We start from the raw sequence: 14,175 nt of genomic DNA, 5'->3' as shown, positions 1-14,175 counted from the left end.
CTATCAGGTGTCGTATTCTGAACATCGACATAGAAATATATTCCGAATGAAATGTTTTGAACGATTATACAAACAAAACAAGCCGATTATTTGCTCCTCCCGCTTGCGCTGCCCTGAGTTGCAAATGAAGCGCTCCTCCCACAGCGTTGCCAACTTGGCGACTTTGACGCTATTTCCAACAGCTTCTCAGACCCCCTTCTTGACTTTTTAAATCTAAAAGTACCTAGCGAACACCTCAGACACATCTCTGGTAACCCTTAGCTACTTTCTGGATAACTGTCGTTGACGTTTCCTGCAGGTTAGCTAAACACTCCGCCTGCACTCCGGACCGTTCTTCAGGACATTAGGAAAGGGAATGATGTAGTGATGTGTCAGTCGCTAAAGAAACAGCTCTCGGAGCCGGCTCCCTGTTGGAGTAACTAGAGTGAGTGACACACACCGTACCTGCAGGCTCCTGAGCTGATAAAAACCGCTAAATGTGCATGTGCGGCGCGCTAAACACACGTGCAGTTTGCCCCTGATTGCTGTGAGACCGGTTTGGGGGGTGCAGCTGTGTTTGAGACAATTATTACATTAACTGATCGACTTGTAAATAAATAGTTTATAAATAAGGTAGAAATAAGTTCCTCACGCTGATAAATAATAACTAATCTCTCTGAGGACACGGTGCTAGTGCACTCTCCTACAGCACCTTGACATGACTCAATAAATGCTATGCAACATTTTGTGAACATCAATTTATTTGCATGTATTTGTTATAAATGCCACTGTATAATTCTTGCTGTCAGTATTTGCAAGATATTGGTATTTGGGTCTGTACTGGTTAGACTTACATGAGTTAAACCAAGGTCTATAGCCCTTGGGTCATAGACTATGAGCTATAAGTATATTGGTCTTTTTATACTTGGAACCAGGAGTTATTTTAGTGGTCATCTTGTTTCCTATTTATTTTTGTCCTGATTGTGCCCTGAGCAATTTTGTGACTAAATAAACAAATCTACATAAATTGAAAAATTGTCTTAAATAATCGATCTCAATTTCAGTCATAATAATCGTGATTATTGTTTTTGCCATAATCGAGCAGCCCTACTTTAGCATATCCGGTCACATAATGATGACGTCACATTCAGTGGTCGTTCCACATCATTTCAGGCCTCGTGGTCAACTGTCTGAACCGCTGAACAGAAGTGCCTGGCTTATTTTCTAAGTAAAATAAATATGTGAAATACGTTGTCAACATCAGTGAGTCTCTAAGTCTATTCTTTTTGTATGTTATATATGTTAAAATATGTGTAAATAGGTCGCTGATTAACACTTGCAATTTAGTGTTGTGATGGTTTTAAAAAAATTCTGAAGGTAGTAAAAAAAAGTATTAAAAAGTAGTAAATTTTACTTAAGGATTGCTGTATATACCCTGATTTCCAAACCCGGTACCAATTTTCAATACTTTTGAGTGTTTAATACATATTTTAAATGCTTTTTAAACTAAACATAAATTATCTTCCCAATAGATAACCGGATTTGATAAATATCATGATAAATAACATACAACTGTTTGTATTTTATCATCGTAGTGTTGTACAAAATTCTTCAACCTGAAAACCTTTAACAACTGTTTCTAAATGACGCAAAAACAAACCCAGCTCCATATACTCCTAATCCTCTTCTATGCCTTCTGGAGTAACTCTGATGAGGAGACAATGTATTATAAACCACAAATGAAACTAAAAGCAAACTTTGATACCAAACAACAGATTGTATTTTAATATTGTGGTGTTTCACAAACTACACCCAGCTCCATGTACTCCTTTTCCTCTCCCTTCACCTCTGGACAAACTGTGATGGTGGGTCCTTGTAGTTTCATAAACTGAAAATTACACTGAAGCAAACATCTTTGCTGTGAACTAAATTTACTGTATCTTCATTCTTTTTGCCATTCATATTCAAACTGTTCATTTTTCGTATTCAGAAGTTGGAATTTCCGTGGAGAAAGCGAATGCACCATAAGCCATATAAACAAAAACTAAACTATCAAGCTAACGTCATCTTAGTTTATTTTGCTGCTGGAGCAGATTAAGATGCCTCATACTCAGATTTTTGTCGCTGGTTTCATCATCACCCAATAGCCCATCGTAATTAGTGAAGTGAAGCCAAACTTTAGAGCGTGTTCACTTTCTTCTAGTTGGATTTTTGGAGTCCTGAGGAGAAAGCAAACGCACCATTAAGTTAACGTTATCTTAAACATTTTGTTTACCTACAAGAGCAGATTAAGATGATGATGCCTCACTTAGATCGTTGTTGCTTTTTTCATTTTCACCCAGTTACCCCATTTAGTGAAGTGGACCCAAACTTTAGAACGCTTCCTCTCTGTCATGCTGCATTGTTTACAGCTCGCCCACAGTGACTGACCATGTTACGTTCTTGCGATGGCGCACAGCTCGGGTACCGAAAAAAGGCACTGTTTCATGTGACGTGAATCAGTACTCAGTTGATACTATGGAATTTGGTTGGTGCCTTAAAAAGTACCAAATTCTGACCCAGAATTCTGACCAGCTGACTGTTTCCTAAGGATCTCAGCGTTTCCAAGACTCTAACAGAAGCATTCTGAATAAGCTGCTGTTGCTTCACAGCATTTTTGGGAAGATCAGTCAAAAGACCATTGCAATAGTCCAGCCTGCTTGAGATGAATGCATGAATTTGTTTCTCTAGGTATTGTAAGGACATGAAACCTCTGAGTCCTATTTGATGAAGATGATAAAACGTCCATCCTATCTTTCTTATTTCTAAAGACAATAACTTCTGTCTTTTCTTTGGTGGAGGACATCTGGAGGAAGTTTGACTGCATACAGTCACTGACTTGCTCCAAACACTGACAGAGTGAGTCTAAAGGATCACAGTCACTAGGTGATAGAGCTAGGTAGATCTGGGTGTCATTTTTATAACTATTATAGGTAATGTTGATATTTTGTACAACCTTACCCAGGGGGAGCATGTAGAGATTGAAGAGCAGTGGTCCAAGAATTGAGCCTTGGGGGACCCCACATGTCATGGTGATCAGCTTTGATTTGTGATCACCAAAGAAACAACATAACCCCTGTCTTCAATATAAGATTGGAACCAACTATGGACTGTGCCTGAAAGTCCCACCCAGTTCATGAGCCTATCAAGAATGTTGTTGTGGTCCACAGTATCAAAAGCTGCACTGATATCCAGCATCATCAGAACAGATGTTTTGCCTGAATCTGTATTGAGACAAATATCATTTAATACTTTAATAAGTGCAGTCTCAGAACTGTGGTGTTGTCTAAAGCCTGACTAAAAACCATCTAGCAGGTTGTTTCTCTAAAAACTGTTCAGCTGGATCATAACAGCTTTTTCAATCATTTTCCCAATGAAGGGGAGATTAGACATTGGTCTGTTGTTATTCATCACTAAGGGATCTAATTTTCTTTTTTTTAGAAGTGGGTGACGAGTCATGCCCTAATTTTTATCTATCCATTGAAAGAGGAGACCACAAGCTTGTGATTGGTCAGGACGCCACTTCCTTTGTCACAGTTGATCACAATGTTCTTTTAGAAAGACTTGAACATGTTGTAGGGATCAAAGGAACAGCGTTAGACTGGTTTAAATCCTACCTGTCTGACAGATTTCATTTTGTAAGTGTACATGACAAATCATCTTCATACTCCAGGGTTACTTGTGGAGTACCACAGGGTTCAGTGCTTGGACCAATTATTTTTACTATATATATGCTCCCAATTGGTAAAATCATTAGACAGCATGGGATAAACGTCCACTGTTATGCTGACGATACTCAGCTATATTTATCCATTAACCCTGATGAACCTAATCGGTTGGGTAGATTACAGGCTTGTCTTGAGAACATAAAACATTGGATGACTCTAAACTTTTTGCTTTTAAATCAAAACAAGTCGGAAGTTCTCATCTTTGGACCAGAAATCCAGAAAAGGAAATTGCTTAGCCAGTCGCCTGACCTGAATGGCATTACATTAATCTCCGAGAACAAAGTAAGGAACCTTGGTGTTATCTTTGATCAGGACATGTCATTCAAATCCCAGGTTTCACAAGTTTGTCGGATTTCCTTTTTCCACCTTCGGAATATTGCTAAGATTAGAAGCATCCTTTCCAGGAGTGATGCTGAAAAACTAGTTCATGCATTTATTACATCAAGACTGGATTACTGTAATTCATTACTCTCAGGAAGTCCACAGAATGTAGTTAAGTCTTCAGCTCTTCCAAAATGCTGCAGCTAGAGTTCTGATGAGAATTAAAAAGAGAGATCATATCTCTCCTGTCTTGGCTTCCCTACATTGGCTACCTGCTAAATTCAAAATAGATTTTAAGATCCTCCTTCTCACATACAAAGCTCTTAATAATCAAGCTCCATCATACATCAGTGATCTGATTGTTCCATACATTCCTAACCGAGCACTTCGCTCTCAGACTGCAGGTCTACTGGTGGTTCCAAGAATATCTAAAATTAGGATGGGAGGCAGATCTTTTAGTTATCAGGCTCCTCTCCTGTGGAACCAGCTCCCAGCTTTAGTCCGTGAGGCAGACACCTTGTCTACATTTAAGAATGGACTTAAAACATTTTTATTTGATGGAGCCTATGGTTAAAATCTGATGTTAGCCTAAATCTGGACAAGTGGGGGAGTAGAGGGAGGTGGAGTGTACAGTCGGTAAAGACGGCTCTCCCTTGCCCTGACTCCAACATGCCTCCGTCTAAATAGGATAGATTATCCAGAGTTTTCTCTGTAGTTATGCTGCTAAAGGCTTAGACTGCTGGAGGATACACTGACCACTTTCCACACTCTACTACTTTCTTCTACTATCTGCTCTTTAACTATTATTTCCTGCTATTTCAGCTGTTGACTTTATTTTCTTTCTAAGTGTTTTTCTCCCCAGAAGAAGTTACAATGATGTTCTGCTGAGCTGTGGTGGCCTCATGGAGGGGGCCATCGACTAGCACACTGCTGCTAACCACTTAAACATTCTCTCTCTCCTGATAATAACTTTTTGCTTTCCTTGACGTTGGATGTGCTACTACTAGTTAACCCGTTTAATTAGAGATCCACTAGGATAAATACAATAAAGTTTATCTCACTAAATTGAATATTTACTAAGACATCCCAATAGAACTGTAGACACGTGTGTGTGTGTGTGTGTGTGTGTGTGTGTGTGTGTGTGTGTGTGTGTGTGTGTGTGTGTGTGTGTGTGTGTGTGTGTGTGTGTGTGTGTGCGTGCGCGTGCGTGTGTGTGTGCTCTGTCTTCTCCATCTCCAGTGAGTCGTGGAGGATGGCTGTTTATACTGAGCCAGGATTCTCTGGAGGTTTCTTCCTGTTAAAAGGGAGTTTTCCTCTCCACTGTCGCTGCATGCTTGCTTAGTATGAGGATTGCTGTATAGTCACTGACACTCGTCAGTGACTTGATGCAATTTGCTGGGTTCCTTATATAGGAAACATTATTTCTGATTGGCTTAATGAACTGTGAATTGAAATGTTTATTATGTGAAGTGCCTTGAGACGACTCTTGTCGTGATTTGGCGCTTTATAAATAAACTTGAATTGAATTGAATTGAATCCTGTAAATTTGTCTACAGCACCGTCTTTGCTGCTTCACAAAATAAAAAGATATCTAGCTGCAGACACGGAACAGATTGAAGAATGCATCACGGGAACAGTATAAAAATATGAACATTTATTCAAACAGTATAAAAATATGAACATTTATTCAGCCTTGACTGAAGGAGTACAAAGATATGCAGCAAGCATTTTAGTCATGAACAGAAAAGACGAGAAATGTTCGTTTAGAGATGCCGATCCCATGAAAAAGTGGAGAGGAATGAGGGACAAATTTGTCCTTGTTAAAAAGTCTCTGAAATATATTACAACAATGTTAACACAATAGTAAATACGCTATCGTGGACTGTATACTTAACTGTCATGGTAGCAGGATAGCTCCGAATAGCACTACACCCTCTGTTGTCCTGGTGGGGAATTTTCGGAGTTCTGAGGAGAAATCAAACACACCATTAGCTGGAAGCTAACATATCAAGCTAACGTTAGCTTAAACATTGTATTTATCTACTAGAGCAGATTAAGATGATGATGCCTCACTTAGATCATTGTTGCCTTTTTCATTTTCTCCCAGTTACCCCATTTAGTGAAGTGGACCCAAACTTCAGAACACTACCTGTCTGCCATGCGGCTTTGTTTACAGCTTGCCCCAATTGTTTTTGCTACAATCCCCAGCTGAAACTCCAAAAGGAATCTGCGTATATTCTGTACATACTTGAACACACTTGTCGAATGATTTGTGCAATAATCAGATTTTATTTTACTTCCACAAAATGCAAGTTCTGGATTAGATATTACAGAAAAGAGGACGGATTGCCTTCATATTTAAAAGCTGGTGCTTGTTAATTAGGCCGTCATTTTTAAGTCAGGTTGTCTAAATAACGATGAGGAGGCTTGCTAGCCGTTGCACACACATGCGTAGTGGGCAATATTGTACCCCAATAATCCGAATGACTGTGTAAATGCACGTCTATTGGAATATTTATCGGACAAAACCACCTCTCTCAATCAGATTAAAATTTCATTCTGATCGGGTCAGATCGGATCAGAACATTCCGAATGATATGTTTACATGCAGAATTTTTGATCTGATTCAACCCAAATTATTGTGCGCATGTGAACGTGGCTAATGTGTGCGCATCTCTCTCTCGCGGAGCTGACTGAGAAGTATAAATTAGGCTTTAGACAAGGTATATACCTTATTGCTGCATGTTACTGTTCCAAGATTAAGTTTACATTTTTATTATTTGGTCTTTTTTAGGCTATCAGCAGCTGCAGATGGAAGGCCTGTTACTGGCCACAGACTGTTTTCTTGAACATTTCTTTTTCAGAAGTTCCTGCACAAGTAAATTTGTTGTAAAAGTTATATATTGCAGGTGACAGTGGCACCGAGAAGCTCCGTTTTTTTCCAATTTTGTGTGTTGACTAGAATTTTGATGAGCTCTCGAGTGTGTGTGTGTGTGGGGGGGGGGATATTTCATGTTTTAAATTCTGGTGGTGGCATATTTTGTTTGCCCAAAAAGCAAACATCCAGCAGCAGAGGACGTCTCTGCATTAGTTGGAAACAAGACATGCCCACTTTTGAAATCTACCCTGCAGCAAGACCCTTTGTCCTCCTCTCGCGTTTAAAGGAAAGATTAGGAGAAGAAGGAAAAGAAACAGAATTATTTTCCTCCACCAAAAAGTCCACATTAGACGGATGATCCAAATGTATCACTTTTCTTAGTTTCTCCAAGTGAAACAGGCTGCAGGATCTAAAGCAGGGCTCACCAACCTGGTGCCCGCAGCGTCTTGTCCAATCACAAGCTTTCGACAGATGTTTAAAATTTAGGGCATGTTTCCGTAACCCTCTTTGAGCCCGTCTGAGTGCTCTTGAGCGACACATAATGGCGTTGCATGTCTCCCCACCAATGCAGATGGAGAAGTATAAATCAGGCTTAGTCCAAAACCAGTTCCACAGAGAGTTGCCTCTTCATTTTACTCCTTGGTTGCCACAGAATTGAAATGACCCGATAATCAGACAGTGAAGCGTTTGATGTTGCCTGGGCTCCAAAATGGTCTGATGAAACTTTAATATTGTTTGAAGCTTCTAGCTTGTTGTTCTTGAAGGTGAGAGCCCAGATTCCTGACAGGATTTCCCTGCTTTAATTATCCATAAACAGGTGCAGGTTGAATTCCCCAACCTACATAACTGTCACACAGCTAGATGTTCTGTTTAATGTAAGTAATGTATTTCTATTGTTTCTGTTCTTGCTGTTTTTTTAGTTCTCTACTAAGACAGCTGAAGCAGACACTTCCAGTGAATTGGCGAAAAAAAGTAAAGAGACATTTCGGAAAGAGGTGAACCTACCAACGCTTCCAAATATCTACACATTATTTTAATGAGCGGAAGCTTTATTTTTGCTTTTTTTTATACTCTGTTAATTAGATGTCCCAGTTCATAGTGCAGTGCCTGAATCCTTATCGGAAGCCCGACTGCAAATCTGGTCGCATCAGTAACACTGAGGATTTCAAACACCTGGCGAGAAAGGTAAAAGGAAAAGTCAATGTTGGTACAAAAGAATCTTGTGGTACTTTAAAGCTTTTCCGTTTGATCACAGCAAACAGAAGTTTTTGATGAGTCTCTCAAGCCTCTAAACTCTAAATAGTTTGGCTTATATTTTGGTTTTCTGGCTCAGTATTACATTGAACATGTAAACTGTCATCTCTGTCCGTTTCAATTCCATTAACAAAAATTCTGCATGGATGAAGTACATTTGGGTTGGTTTTCCACCCACACACACCAAAACTCTTGAGGACCTTTTTGCAGTAGACCAACATTTAGAGAGCATTTCATTGTCTCAAATTATAAGAGCCAAATACACTACCAGAGATTAACCATTCCACCACATCGCCGCAGCTCATGGTATCAGCTGTGTAATTTATCAGTCTGGTGAGCATAAACCTTCCTGCCTCTCTCATCTGTGTCACAGCTAACGCACGGAGTCATGAATAAGGAGCTGAAGGCTTGCAAGAACCCTGAGGACCTTGAGTGCAATGAGAATGTTAAGCACAAGACCAAGGAGTACATCAAAAAGTACATGCAGAGATTTGGCTCCATGTACAAGCCCAAGGAGGACACGGAGGTGTACTGACAGGTCCAGAATGTTCTCGACTCCTCACACAAGGAATAGAACAGATCTGCCTTCCGATTCACTCCTACATGTTTGTTCTGGCCAGCCTAAACAGTGAAGCAGTTGTATTTTTAAAATGTTTTATTTATGTGGAAGAATTGTGTTGCGTTGCGTTGCGTCAGGTCTCTACAGACACAGACTCCACAGAGGTGCAGTTTTTGCAAAGGATGACACTGTTAAGGGCTACAGAGACAAGCGTCTTCACAGGATGTCTTGTTTTTCATTTATCAGAGACTCTTAGATGTTCAACTCTTCTCACTGCAAATGAGGATTATTAAATGATTCATTTGTTGTTTTTTATTTATTATCTTTCACCTGTTTAAAAATGGTCCAGTTCTCGAGCTTATTTCCTTCCCCCCACAAAAATCTCCTTCCAATGACTTAAATATCTGGTGCTGCTCTTAACTGAGTCGCTTCCTTTCTTTTCTTTTTCTCACCACAAGACGTTGAATTCTCTCTCTTTTTTATTAATATGAATGCATGGTATGAGCTGAAGTCTGAGTGATATCTGCATGAAAAATCTATTTTCCATGTTTCCTCACTGGGATTTACTTTTTACACAGTAAACTGAGGGCTTAGCTGTGGACAAGTTGGACAAGTGGTCAGTGATCAGTACATTTTTCTTCTTTTAGTCAATTTGAAATGAAATAACTATAGGGTTTGAAATTCATTGATCATTTTTGCGTGTATGTTGCCTTTCCAAACCCAGCTTGTTCCTCGTAGTGATGATACAAGAGTGAACATTTTAGCTTGTGTGTTCTGGGTTTTTTTTATTACTGTTAGCTCTAATTCTGGAGATCCTCTGGTTACTTCTCAAACTCGATAACGTTCCAAGATTTTTACAATAATGTTTTAAGCATTAGCTCACAGATTTTTTTCAGTCTCATTAAGTTGCATTAAACAAATATATGTATATTGATTTATTTGTGAATATACTGAATATTATTAGTTTTGGGGATGTTTAAATAAACAGACTTGGTAAAAGGACTATAGTTTCATGATTATAGTTTAAATAATTTGTAAAAAATAAAAAAAAGTCTTAAGCTGCATGAAGGAGAGAAAATCCAGGGTGAGTTCACCCTTCCTCACCAGCTCAGTCCTCCTGATGCAGTTGTCACATTAGATTGTCAAACTTACTTTATCTGTTGTTTTGTCTTTTTAATCCATTGTTTCCTGTGTACAAAGTAACAACCTCCTATGCTGTAAGTATTGTGTAAGCACATTGTCATACTGAGTGTACAAACATTTTAGAATACAATAAAACATTTTTTGTAAAAATGTGTCCATTCCTTTGCTGCATGGTTTAGTCTGTCTCTGCAATTATTTGACTATTTTGCATTGATATGAGGCCCGAGTGCACACCCAGTCCTTTTTATACCACTTCCTGTGATGCTGACGGCACAGTCCCGAGTCAGATGTTTGACCCCTCTAGAAAAGGTGACAGTTGAGCAGGGTTGATGGTTTATTCCTTGAGATCCTCATGGTAGGGGTGAGGTGGTTCTCACTCCTCACCCCGTCGCGTGGATGGGAAGGTTGAAAGCATTCATTTGGGGTTTTTAATAGGAAATAACACAGTGGCCTTTAAAGGAATTTTGGACCTACGCTACACTGGAAAGAAGTAAATTTTTAAAAAGCATGGGACCACTGGATCGGCAACTCTGACATTCCTCTGTTCTGTGACTTTCCAGCTCCTGGACAATGCCAGTCCAGAAAGGATGTCTTTTCTGAATGAGAAATACCTGGGAAACCCTCAGGATATTGTAAAAAGCAATATTGTGTTGTACAGATGAACACTTGCAAAACAAAGCAAGGCTGCAACAAGAGAGCAAATCATTTCTACAAAGCAAACTTTGCAAACAGTAAACCCTTCAATCAAATCGAGTTATTTGTGTGCATAAAAAACCTGACAAAGTATCATTGTGTCTTTTGCTTTAGCAACGATTTTGTTAAAAAAAAAGCTACCTAGCAAAAATGTGTTCAAAGTTCTTAAGTGTTATTTAAACAGCAAAAACAAGCAAATCTAACAATTTAAGAGAGCAAATAATTCCTACAAAACTAATCACAGCATGTAAACTCTTCTACTGAATCCTCGTAAGTTCTTTTTTACAGTGCATAAAAAACCTGACAAACAGGAAGTCTCTATGTTGGACAACTGGAGCCTCATTGACTGACATTCGTAGTGGTGAGTATATCACATTGTTTTCCAATAGCATGCAGAAACAGTTAAAAAAAACAATCATAGATTCCTCCCAATGGCTGAATTCTGTTTACGGACCGTGGTGAGACTAATTATTCACTTACAATGGCTTGCCAGGCTAGCCTTTGGCAACATATTTTATTTTTTGAAATTCACCTGTTAACATCGGCTGCAAAACAAAGGTAATTGTTTAGTTGTAATGTAGAAAGACTAGAAATGTAAGCGGGTGGAGGTACGCCTTTACGTATTATTTGTAATTTACCTACAGTAATATTTAAAATGGCACCTGTTTTTGGTTTAGACATGGTCATTGATGAATATAAATGGACAGTGTTCCCTTGCCCGGGTCACCTGGGCCCCCCTCTGGAGCCAGGCCTGGAGGTGGGGCACACTGACGAGCGCCTGGTGGCCAAGCATAGCACAGTCCAAGAAGGAACATGGGTCCTCCGGACCCCAAATGACTCTCAGTTAGTAGACGCCATTTTGGCAGGAAAAAAAGGTTAAACAAACACAGATCGTAAACATGAACGTAATCGGCTTGGATTTTACTCCGTCGGAGTTTACTTCACACTTTAAAACCGAAGAAATCATTTTATATAGTCAGAAATTAAATAGACTAAACATCTACAACCCTTACCGTGCCCCTGGAATACTTTTTAAAAATGCCAGAAGCTGTCGGAGCGGACTTCTTACCGGACCTGGCCGGGGAACCCCTTGGGATTTCCCCGGAGGAGCTGGCCCTAGTGGCTGGGGAGAGGGAAGTCTGGGCCTCTCAACGCTACTGCCCCCGTAACCCGACTCCGGATAAGCGGATGAAAATGGATGGACAAATAACAGATTTACATGTAAGTAGTTTAAATAGAGTGCTGTGCTGTTTGAATGTATAAACTGAACGCCAAGAGAAATCACTAGTCTGATTTTATTTTCCGTGAATAAAATAAATATGTCAGGCAGGAGCGTCTCAGGATCTGTCTGAGATCTGTCTCGGTGAGACAGATGTAACGTGAGGAAGTATGGTTTCTGTGCCAAAGGTCGTATTTGCCCGTCTGGGTCAAAGCTGGGTCACGCAGCACCTTCACCCACAGATTAAGACCTAAGCCGCCAGCAAGTCTGAAAGACTCCACAACATCCAACACCTGTTCTCCAGAGGAAGGACTTCACTGATTATCTAGTCATAATAAAACAGTCTTAAGCTTTCCTTTCTTTATTAATGTTAAATAATCATTTGATCACTTTGCTCATTATAAATGTATTTTAATCAAATGAATGATTATTATGCTTTGGGTAATCATAATGAACTATAATGAATCAGTATACTTCATTAAATAATGTTTTTGAAGATGTTTAGCAATGACCTTCACACATGCTCATACAGGTCCGACTCCACAGTAACTCCAAAACACATTTGCTCTGACGCACAACAAGTTTGCTTTGGGAAGAGAAGTGTTTTGGGTAAGTTAGTCAGAACGAGAGTGAGAACGGAAGAGAGCGGACGTGCGGAACGAACACCACGGGGAAAGGAGCCCTGATGCTCCTTTTCTTCTCCACGCTATTTCTGTCAAGCCAGACAGAATAGCTGAAATGCAACCAGCTAACGCAGACTCGTCCCAGAGTCTTTTGATTTCTGAGTTAATTTAAACTTGAGAAAGCGCATCTGCCGAAACGCTTCAGCAACGTGTACCGAGGTCAACTCTGGACTGGACCGTCAGCACACCTTCGTCTTCTCTGTCAGCCAAGGTGTCATCTGGAGAAACATCCTCCTGTGAGGTCCGGATCTAAAAGAGGGTCCTAAGTGCGGTGAGGCAGAACACGATAGATAGCGTTCTGATGCTGTTTTTCTAATAAGAACTAAAGTTTAATTGCAAAACATTTTTCACTCAGACACCTTTTCTCTCCCTGAAGCAATCTCAGACACATGCAGGCATTCATAATTCCATCATCCTCAAATCTTAGCACATCCAACACAAGGTCTATTTGTGCAAGCTTAAAATATCAACTGTTAAAGATTGTCCAACAAGGTTGCCAATGTTGATTGTTTTTCCTATGATTGTCATTTCAAATGGTTAGTTTAAATTGAAGAATTAAAACTCTTAAAATTTAAACTTGCCTTTTCATTGAACTGAAACACAGACAAACGGATATGATCGTCAGTTTATCGATGAAAACAACCTTTGAGTCTTCTTATCTCTATAACATTTGGTTATTAATTTGTTAAAATTAATATTCCAGATTATTATGTAGAATGGTTTATCTTTCATAAAAAGAGCCAACAACCATTACGCTACACAGATAATAGCAATCCAAAGTGCTTTTTTATGTGTGATCTGACAATTGATCAACCATTGCTTAAAAGTGAAATACAGCTTAGCCAGTTAATTGCTGTGATCATAAAACACGTAAACGGCAGCACGCAGAACTCGAGGCAACGTTTTACATGATGTTTACTTGTTGCTATGAGTAATAAGACAGAAAAAGCCACGCCAAAATAAGTTTAGAAAGCCCACTAAGAATCGTAATAAAAGCATTTAAAATAAATACCATACACAGTTGAGGAAACGTTGGTTTAAGTACCTGATATGAAGCGGTCGCTGCATAAGCGAAAACCTTTACTCTCGGGATCCCACAGCTTCATTTTATCCCGGTCTCTAGTGCGTTTTATTATAATGATCCAATCAATCAATCAAAGCTTTATTTATAAAGTGCCTTCCGCAACCCTGTCAGAAAGCCCAAAGCGCTGAACATGGTTCAATTGAAGGTAAATATATTGAATAAATCAAAAATAAAAGCAATTCAAATTACAAAATACAAATTACAAAATAGATGAAACATTCTGGTACAGGACAAATGTGTAAAACAATGGATTGAGTGAACCAATGAAAACTGTGGAAGAAATTCAACATAAAAGAGGGCCAAAATCAAACATGTTCTGGAAACGCCAAGCGGAGGAGGTGTGTTTTTAGGCGACTCTTAAAGACTGGCAGAGATGGGGACAGCCTAACTGAGGGTGGCAACTGGTTCCAGAGTGACGGTGATAGGATTGAGAAAGCCCGGTCCCCACGAGTACGACACCTAGAACGAGGGACAACGAGCAGGCCTTGGTCAGAGGAGCGCAGAGCACGTGATGGGGAGTGTCTGTTCAGGAGTGTGGCTACCCAGATAGCAAACGGACTCTAGACTGGATCCGTCCTGGAGGTACCGTAAGCTT

General features: G+C 39.7%; 1 protein-coding gene and 1 long non-coding RNA gene across 7 annotated transcripts in view; one reads left to right on the top strand and one right to left on the bottom strand.

Annotated features, from left to right (window-relative positions):
- The window catches only part of setd2 (SET domain containing 2, histone lysine methyltransferase), a 111,781-nt gene extending 101,730 nt beyond the window's left edge, over window positions 1-10,051 (top strand). For all 6 annotated transcript variants that reach the window (XM_070551558.1, XM_070551559.1, XM_070551560.1 and 3 more), the window contains 3 exons: window positions 7,866-7,940; window positions 8,029-8,130; window positions 8,573-10,051. In XM_070551558.1, the coding sequence (XP_070407659.1) occupies window positions 7,866-7,940; window positions 8,029-8,130; window positions 8,573-8,734 (339 nt within the window). In that variant the 3' untranslated portion in view covers window positions 8,735-10,051. The remainder of the gene's footprint in view (window positions 1-7,865; window positions 7,941-8,028; window positions 8,131-8,572) is intronic.
- LOC139070014 (uncharacterized) overlaps window positions 1-14,175 on the bottom strand; it is a 162,856-nt gene that overhangs the window by 114,687 nt on the left and 33,994 nt on the right. The gene's annotated exons all lie outside the window — the stretch shown is intronic.

Source organism: Nothobranchius furzeri, chromosome 5, assembly GCF_043380555.1.
Source record: "Nothobranchius furzeri strain GRZ-AD chromosome 5, NfurGRZ-RIMD1, whole genome shotgun sequence".
NCBI classification, from domain to species: domain Eukaryota; kingdom Metazoa; phylum Chordata; class Actinopteri; order Cyprinodontiformes; family Nothobranchiidae; genus Nothobranchius; species Nothobranchius furzeri.
Note: the sequence above shows the minus strand (reverse complement) of the source record. Positions and strands in the feature narration are given on the sequence as shown.